This window comes from Centrocercus urophasianus, unplaced genomic scaffold (genome assembly GCF_019232065.1).
Source record: "Centrocercus urophasianus isolate 14NV4802_14NV808 unplaced genomic scaffold, USGS_Curo_1.0 seq_10, whole genome shotgun sequence".
Lineage (NCBI taxonomy): Eukaryota > Metazoa > Chordata > Aves > Galliformes > Phasianidae > Centrocercus > Centrocercus urophasianus.
This window is the reverse complement of record NW_024884142.1, coordinates 68334895-68344373: the sequence shown is the minus strand read 5'-3', so window position 1 is coordinate 68344373 and position 9479 is coordinate 68334895. Positions and strand designations below refer to the sequence as shown.

At 42.5% G+C, this 9479-nt stretch overlaps 1 protein-coding gene across 1 annotated transcript; it reads right to left on the bottom strand.

The window, feature by feature from the left end:
* Positions 1-294: 294 nt before the first annotated feature.
* PIGM (phosphatidylinositol glycan anchor biosynthesis class M) lies at positions 295-2211 on the bottom strand. The gene has a single exon (XM_042820443.1). It carries the CDS (start codon positions 2209-2211, stop codon positions 955-957), a length of 1257 nt encoding a protein of 418 aa, XP_042676377.1. The 3' UTR covers positions 295-954.
* Between the last annotated feature and the right edge of the window lie 7268 nt (positions 2212-9479).

Genomic DNA, 9479 nt, shown 5'->3' with positions numbered 1-9479 from the left:
TTAAGATTGGGGCAGCAAGGAAGACAAATACTTTTGCTCTGTATGTTTCTGTCATCCAAGGCAGGTATTTGTTTTTACCTCTAGCAAGAGAATGGATTAAGTCTGCCTATTCAAAAATCCCCAGAGCACTGAAAAGGGGGGAAAAAATGTGTCAGAGTAATAAAACAGAGTAAGAATCTTAAAGTAAATGCAAAGTTTCAAGAGTCCCTTCTTCACTGAAGAAAGAGTGGGTACAGGCCCTGAGCAGTGCACTACTAAATTGTTAGTGCGAGAAGAAAAAAAAATCCCACCATGTATATATATATATTGTATTTATTTGTAAGCTTAATCCTTGCAAAACCCCTCACCCAGTTACTGGAATGTTTAAAACCATCAAACTCACAACATACCGTTATATTATAATGACTATAATAATGTGTGTTTTCTTAGACAAAAGCCACAGTCCTTAACAAGGACAGAGCACAGTAACAATGAGAAAAAGGGCAGTGGGGAGTATGATTGGGACTGCACTGTAGGAAGTCATGAGCCAGAAAGAAGCCCACAGCACAGGCAATTCCCTCGGTGGACAGGGCACAGCCCCACCACATCTGGCAACAGCAGACAGAGATGAGTGCAGGGAATGAGTCCACCTGCAGCCCCAGATGTGGCAAGTGATGAACCAGGTCTAGGGTCCCTCCAGTGAATTCAGTCATGAGCAGCAGCAGTCAGCCAGGTCAAGGCTACAATGCAGATTTAGTCCATGTGGCAGGTGGATTCCCTTGTAGACACAGATCAGGGTAGGCCAGTGGCTGCTTGCTGCAGTTAAAACCTATGAATGCCCTCAGAGCCCTAACAGAGCATTGCTTACATACACCATCCATTATATAATGTACACATTTATGTTAATCAAAGTGCTCCTGGTATGAAAAGCCTTGCTAAAGACAATGTCACTGTTTCTAAATTTTGGTCTACTTATTACTGCTCTTTGACTTTCTTGGCAACTTGTGTTTCCCGTTGATAATGTGAAATAATCTGTACAAGTATGAAGCTATTGATAAAAAGGAAAAGCAAGCCAGCCAGCCATATAAATAAAAAAGTGTTATAACCTTTGAACTCCAGAAAGTAGGCAGGAGCAAGCCACAGGCCTTGCCCAACAAACCACAGAAAGAGCAGCAGCACGCCACGACGCCAGGACATTTTAATATTAGGTATTATGATAGGCAAAAGGCAGAGGTACCAGATAAAATACTGGGACGTGCACACTTTGTTAAAGCTCACAAAAATAGCGGTGTGCAGGAAACAACAAAAAACAAGGTCTTTGTAAAACGCAACAGACACCACCAGGAGCAGAAGCAGCTGCGGCAGGAAAGCTGCGAGCCCAAGGGCAAAACTCCATTTGCTCTCCGCAGTTAAATACAACATGTAGAAATAGGGAGAGAAGTTGTGCCGGATATCCCTCCTGGTCAGGTGGTAGAGGTAGGCGTGCTCCAAAAACTCCCAGCCGTAGAGGTGGTAAAACAGGACGGTCGAGGCGGCCAACACGGATCCAGAGACCGCTCCGAAAAGCAGCACGTCGCGGTTCAGCGCCCGCACTACCCGCTTCCAGACGCCCCCTACCAGCGTAAACTTGGCCGTTCCGTCACGCCCCTTTCCCGCCGCCCCTTCCCTGCCGCCCTGCAGGCTCAACGCTATGGGCAACGCGTAGGTCAGCGGGTAGATCTTCAGGTGCACGGCCAGTCCGTAGCATAGCGCGGCTCTCCCTACGCTCCCCGCTTCCACCAGGTGCAGGGCGGCCAGCACCAGCGCGGCCACCAGCGCCTCCGCGTTGCCCCGGCTGGACACGGCCATGGGCAGCGGGTTGAGCAGCCAGGCGGCGGCACAGCACCCGCAGGCCCGCCCGGGGGAGGCCCCTCGGCGCCGCAGAGCCCGGTAGGCCACGCCGGCGGCCGCCAGGTCCCCGGCCACGAAAAGCAGTTTCCCGAAGAGCTCGCCGAGGAGAACGTTGGGCGTCAGCAGCCAGGCCAGCAGCGGCGTGTAGCGGAAGGTGGCCCGCCGGTAGGGCGACCGCCCCTGGGTCACCAGCCGCGCCGCGTCCGTGAACACCCGGTAGTCGACGTCGGTGTACCGCACTCGCATGACCGCGTCCTGGTACAGGCCGTACAGCACCAGGCTCAGCCTGGCCAACAGCCCCACGCCCAGCGCGGCGCCCAGCCCCGGACGCCCCCCCGCCATGGCCGCGCTCAGCCGGAGAGCGGTGCTGCGCATGCGCGTGATGACGCGTGCGTGGTGTGGCGCTGAAGCTGCTGCCCTGCCCGTGGAAGGGAAAGGGCGCTTCATTTCAGAATTACAGGATTTCCGAGGTTGGAAAAGACCTTCAGGATCATCCAGTCCAACCATCCGCCTATCACCAACAGTACTCACTAAACCACGTCCCTCAACACAAAATCCAAACGTCCCTTGAACACCTCCAGGGCTGGTGACTCCACCACCTCCCTGGGCAGCCCATTCCAGTGCTTGACCGCTCTTTCAGAAAAGTAGTACTTACTAACGTGCAGCCTGAATCTGCCCTGGCGCTGCTTGCAGCGTTTAAGGAGCTGCCGATGGCTTCAGGGCACCTTTGCAGTTTTGGGCTGTAGGCGCTGGTGCTTCCCAGCTCTGAGGTGCCTCTGGAGACAGAAAACATCAGTACCGGCAGCAGCCGCCACCGTCCGCTGTTAGAGCGGCATTAGCGATGGCATTTCCCTGTCTGTGGTGCCCGGCTGCACGGGGTGTGGAGGAGTACCGCCCGTTGGGGCTGCGGGGCGCAGCTGTGGGCGCTGCCGCGGGCTTTGCCGCCACTGCTGCCCCTCCTCACGCCCGCGCGCTGCGCGGCTCCCTCAGAGCTTTAAAGCTGTGCACGTGTAAGCTAAGGAAGAGAAAGGAAGAATAACACCCGCTGTTTACCTTCTGCCGGTAGCTGCGTTTTGCCTAGATATTTGAGTTCACTTTAGAACTCTTAGGTAAGCTCCCTTCCGCGTTCAATTTCGCATTTGTTTGTGTTAGGGACGTCACTATGAAAATCAGAATTTAAAAAGAGGTATCAGTTTTTCCCTGTCTGTGTAGATCACTACGTGTTGCCATATGTAGATCCCCCCAAAAGCCATGCTTCCTGCTTATTTCCATAGCAAACACAACGGAAAGTACACAGTAATACCGTGGGATGGAGCAAATCCTCAGCTGCAAAGCGTAACTTCTCAGCATCGCCACCACTGCTAGCTGTGCATTTTTGTCAGCAGTGGCCAGGAGCCTGCATGCCATGCTCCTCAAAACACGTGCCAGTAGAGGTGACCTGCTGTTCCACAGCTGCTGTGATGGTGTTGAAGTGAGGTACCCACTGGCTTACTGTGCTCCTATCCACTGCTTGGTCACCTTAAGCATTCAACAAGCATTGATGGATGGTCAATGGGTACAATTTTTCCTGCATAGAGGAATTCAATCCATTTTGTCGGACTGTCCCTCTGCTGCTGCCTGTCCCATGGCAACAACATGTAAAATCCACCTTCGGTGTCATGGGCCAACATAATAAAATAGGAGACGTTACTTTCAGAGCAGCCTTCGTACTAATTAGACAGCTTCCACAGGAATCATTGTGAAATTTCTCAATTAATTTACCATATGACACCATTAAGTCCTAAAGCTGATAATTAAGGTATTTTTGGGTTTGGTGATATTTCATCTCCTTCCTCCTTCTATATATCTTGTACCATAATGGTTGGGATGTTGTACAGAAAGCTCTGTCACCCAATCTTTTGCAGCGGCCAAGGTACCCTGTGGAAACGCTAGGAAATAATAGAGGCTTACAGAATCGTTGGAACTGAAATCCCTTGATATTCTATGGAACTACGAGTCCAAGAAAAATTGTGCATGTAGATACTCAATTCTGAGCTTTTGTTTCAGGAAGTTTATTGCTAAAAAAGAATTGTTCTTGCCATCTCCCTGTTTCCTCCCAGGATTATCTTGTGATTCTTCTGTAACTGCCCTTAATGGAATATGTTTTATTGTTTCAAGTTCTTTGTGGAAGCTGCCTATTGCTAGAAGAGAAACCGTTGCAGTTAATTTGATGGTGTGTCAAATTTAAATGTTACTGTTTAAATAGTGCTAGTTTAATAAAGAAACGTTTCCATTTGGTGATCTCTGAGATGCTTTTTTTTGTTTGTTTCTGACAGTTTGTTTTCAGACGAATATTTATTCTCCTCTGAAGTTAACAGAAGTTGCGAGGCTGTCCCTAGTGACTCTTTATCTGGATTCTAAAGAAGAAAAGGTAGATAATTTAATTCTAAAGTGTCCTAAAGTTAATAAGATAGAAAAACTACTTTAGCTATTGTTGTATATAATGTAACTGTATGACATTGCTCATGCTGAAAAAATAATTGATTTTCCTTATCAATAATTTAACATCTTGAAAATAAGCCTGAAGCTCTGCAGAGAATTAATGTCTGGCTCAAAAAGGTATTTGGCTTCAGATTTGATACCAGCTTGCTTAACCTGGTTTGTCATGTAGACTTTAATGCAGGAAGGAGGGCAGTCTTATTAAAGCTGTAAATCTATTGTTCCTGTAAAATGCTGCTTTTATTTATACAAGACATGAGGAGCCACTTTTAGAAAATGCTGGAAAATAAAAACTAATAGAACCACTGAGACCAAAGCCGATTGATTCCAGTGCACATGGAGATGGAAACAGTACGGGGGAAAATGTGGAGTGGAGTCGAGCATAATCATGCATGAAATACAAATTAAATAGAAATGCATATGGGAATATATGCACATCTATTTATTTTATAAGCATCTGCTTGTATGTGCACATAGTAAACAGACCTTTCCTGTTACCCATTGTGTATTTGGGTTACACAGTCTCAAAGGTGATACCATCAGATATTTTATAAACTGGAAGCTACTGAAGAGGTGCAAAGAAGTCAACTGAACTAAAAGATGATTTGGTAGTATGTAGGAAGGAAGATCTTTGAAATTCTAAAAAGGTAGACTGCTGTGCTATGATTTATTTGGGTTCCCTTCCAATTTCTTTGGTTTTTGAACTTCAAATGTTTCCTTACAAGAGGAATATTCCTGCATAATGTATTTATCAACTGCCAGTGTGATTGATAAAGCAATTGGTACAATCTGTTTCTTGCAGCGCATAAAATTTGGTCGAAAAACTGAATAACGTCTATGTTAGATATTTTGGGCTTGGTAAAATTTTTTTTTGCAAATATAAGTGATGCCTTCCAAGTATTTGTGTTGGGTTGAACTTCAGCTATTTTTGGCAAATGGAAAGTATGGCTAAGATTATATAATGGTGTATTCACTTCTGCTTTAACACTGGAATTAATAATACAGTAGGTTTTTCAAAAATAAGATGAAAAAGACATTAGATCTCTTCACAAAAGAAAATCACTGTTATAAATATAAGGTCACAAGTTTTGACTTTTCTTTTTTTTTATGTTAATGTATTTACTTAATACTGATGGATAAATCTATTTCCTTCTTCACACATTATACTAAAAATGTGTCTAGTCAGAGAATGTGCTATGATTGCAAAGGAAATTTTTTTCATCACATTATGGCTTCTCACAGCATGTTTTAGGTGTTGCTTGCATTTCAGAAAGAAAAAAAAAATGAAAAAATCTACCATTGAGAAAATGCTTGTGGAACATTTGTCAGCAAGAGTAAGTCTTCTGAGGTATGATGCTGACCTAGGGAGAGATTCCAAAAGATTGCTCAGATTTAAGGCAGCCATAAATGTCCTAAACAGTTCTCAGTCACAAGACATAAAAGTAAGGGAATAAGGGAAATATTTTGTGTATTTTGAGTCAGTAACCACTTAATACAATGTTTTCTCTATTCAGAGAAAGAAAAGAGACAAAACTTGGGAAATATCTGTTCCACACTTCTCATGTCATTCTTTTATCGAATAGAAAAGACAGGTTGTAGTTATAGCAGATAAAATCTCTCGAGTGCAAGATTGAGCACCACCTTCTATATTGGTGAGACCTTTGCTAATACCCAGTTTCTGAGGTCATGTCCATATAGATGGATGAGACACAAAACTATATTTTGATCTTCTATTCTTATTTTTTTGATTGAGAAGTAGACATCAAATATGGAAAGCAAATCATTCCAGCTCTGCTACTATGTTTGTTTTTCTTCTAACACTGCTCTCGTCATAGGTGAGATATAGATATGAAAAGGCACAAGAGCTAATCATCAATAATTTGTTTGGAAACTTTGGGCTGTGCTCTTTTCATCTCCCAGTTAAGAGGATTAGAAGAAGTAGTGTTATGCCGAGAAATACTAAATAAACCACCTTAATGAAAAGAATGGGAATGACAGGCAAATAAAAAAAATAGTGCAACTCTCTCCAATGACCTCTCTTTGAAGGGAGAAGGTGAAATGGAATTTCTTTGCTATTGCAATTTTATTTAAGATAAATAACTGTCACCATGATAGACTTCTTGTGTATTAGTTGGCATGTTGTGTTTCAGTGTAACTAGAATAAGCAATCAGATTGAGTGAGTTGAGTTTGTTGTTAGCAAGTACAGATAATATTTCTTAAGAGTTCCTGCTGGAAAAATTTGTGGGGATACTGGGAATGGTAAATTTACAGAACTTCTAAGAAGGTGTGCCCAGTCCTTTAGACTGAGCATCAGGTGATTTTTCTGAGATCTAGGACACCTGCATTTGGAATGGTTTTCTGCATTCCTGCAGAATAGTGTTGTGAACCTTGGAGAAAGAAGATAGTGGGGTAAGCCAGATCTTAACTGATAGTTTGATCTGAACTGCTGTTTTAGGGTTGTTTTTTGTTCTTGCTTAAAAAAAGAGAAAGAAAATAGTCTTTCTGAAATTTCACTGAGTAATTCTGGCTGAAGATTTGCTGGAGGAGCAGAGGTCTGAGTTGTTTCTGCAGGTTTTGTAAGAAAGGTGGCTGACACTGTTAGAGCTGCTCTTAGTGCTTCTGCATGACAAAGGTCTGCGGCAGGAATCCAAAACTCTTGGGAATGAATGTTACCCTGAGCATTGCTCCTAAGTGCTGTGATGAGAAATGATCCCTTCTTCCAGAAGGTACCAATGGGCCAGCAAAGTTACAGAGAGTTACCAGGAAGCAGGCTTTGCTGTTCTATGGCTATGTTCATGTTTACTTTTGCTTATTGAGGTAGGGACAAATAATTCTACTTACGAATATAATCTCAAACTAAATTGCACAATATTGGCTGAGATGAACAATAAGAGATGATCTTCACCCCCACTATTTCTTTATGCTTTTAAGCATTGAATGGAATTCCAAGGATGTGGTATTTCTTTTTCTTCCCAGCAGACAGATGAGTTCCAAATCTCTACTGTAGATAGTTCTCTTATGTAGCACTAAAAGGTTTCTAAAATTACTTAATAAAATCAATGATGTGGTTTTTTGCTGTTGTCTTTATGGTCAAAACTAATCAATGTGTCAGGGAAGTTAATATCTTGAATTCTTTTATGTTTTCTGACAAAAAAAAAAAAAAAAAAGCAAACAGCCTTATGAAGTGCTGCCTTTCCTTCTCAACAGTAAAACATCTTAAATGTTTCTTCTGTCAATAATCTTGAGAGCATTGTTGCACTTCAACACAGGGTACAAACACTGAAAAATATATTAAAAGAAAAAAAAGTCTTTTAACCTTTGCCCTTCTTTCTTCCTGTTTCCTAATGGCATTTTCATCTAGACACAATCAAAAGAGGATGCATCATTCAGGGAGGATGTGGGATCAGTGGGAACATATCACACCCACTGCTAGGGAGAGGGGTTCGTGTCCTCACACCTAGATTATACTTGTACTGTCTTGTACAAGACTTGTAAGTCTTGAAGAGCTGTTCACAGAAAAAGGTAAGAAGAGTGAAGTAGTATGCTATGAGAAAGTTCTAAAAACAATCAGGCCTGTAGATGCTGCATTGGCAATATTTATGAGCAAAATTAGGTGCTTTTGGATTATTATAAGGCTTCTTAGTGCCTCATAGAGCATCGTATTTACCCACCTGTGGTTGTGCAGCTGATCAGAAGCAGCTGTTATGAAAGGCAGTGCCTGGCTGCTAGGGCTAACTGTTCTGGAAGGGCTCCAGAGCATATGAAGAGCTGTAACAGGTAAGAGCGTGCATGTGGGGAGTGTGTAGGATTTCTCCCGTGGGAGTGGTAGAAGAGAAGAGGGAATGTATTGTTCTATAAAGAGTTTTGTGTTCAGTTTCCTGCTCTTCAGTCAGTATGTCTAGAAGAAAGTTCAGATGGGTTTCTCAGTTCCTCCATCCTTGGAAGGAGGTAAGATAACTGTAGCATGTGTTAGGCTCTCTCCTCGTATGGAGACATGGGTAATCCTCTAACTTTCCAAAAGCTTGTTTTGAACTTTACTTCTAAGCTTTATCTACCTGGGTAGGAAAGGTCTGAACTGGAAAGAAAAAAAAAAACCGTAAATCCTCTCGTGGCTTAGCTTGTAAGAGACTGATCTGGATAATTGTTGGTATTGATAACTGGATATATGAGTATATGAGATAATAGGTGAATGAAGACTACCTGGGTTTCCGCATCTGAAAGATTTACAAAAAGCAATTGTTCTCTGATGGATAAAACTTAAGATATTCCCTCTGGTAAGGAAATGAAATATTCTTTTAGCTACCTGTAGTGCTTTTGATCAATAAAGGGCTTCCCTGTCTTATGATGTAAGTATTTTGAACTGGTTAAATATCTTCTGAAATTAAATAGCGTATTGCTACTACTGGTATTAAATAGTTTTCAAGTGATGGAATGGTCTTAGAATTATTTAGGGAAAGAATCCTGAATTTGTGGAGAAGCTATTAAATACTTTGGTAGGACAATAAGCACTTGTTTTTCTAATGCCTTTTAAAAAAGAAAAACAACAACAAAACTTGTCATATCCTTGACTAATAATTCCTTTTGTGGTATCCTAATCTATTTTGCATAGTGGCTAAGGTGCTGTTATACTTGGTACTATACAACTGTAAGCTGTAGAGAGAGTTAGCTGTAGAGATGAATCTTTATGGAACTGCCTGTGGAAATTTTTTTTTTCAGTAACTAAATAGTATTTTCAGTCTCCTTAATATTTATTTAGATATGCTTCATTCATACTCCCTGACAGCTATTTGGCTGGACTAGTTGCTTACGAACACTTTCAGTTGGAGCCCTACCCTTTAATGTATGCTCTCAGACAGTAATGCTTCTTCGGAGTATAATTACATAATAGCATTTGGCACTTACAGTTCTATCTCTACCTGTTCCCTCCTTGTATAGGATGTTACTATTGTAACTTTAAGTACAGGTGTCTCTTAATTCGATCTTGCTTATGCATTCACTCTTGATTCCAAGTGACAGCTGTGCGGTTGGTCTGTTCATCAGTTTCCCCCCATTTGTTGTACTAAATAATGTTCTCCCTCGCACACAACCTTGAGGTGCTGTTTAGCCCCTTTTGCTGTGCTGGTCTGCTGCA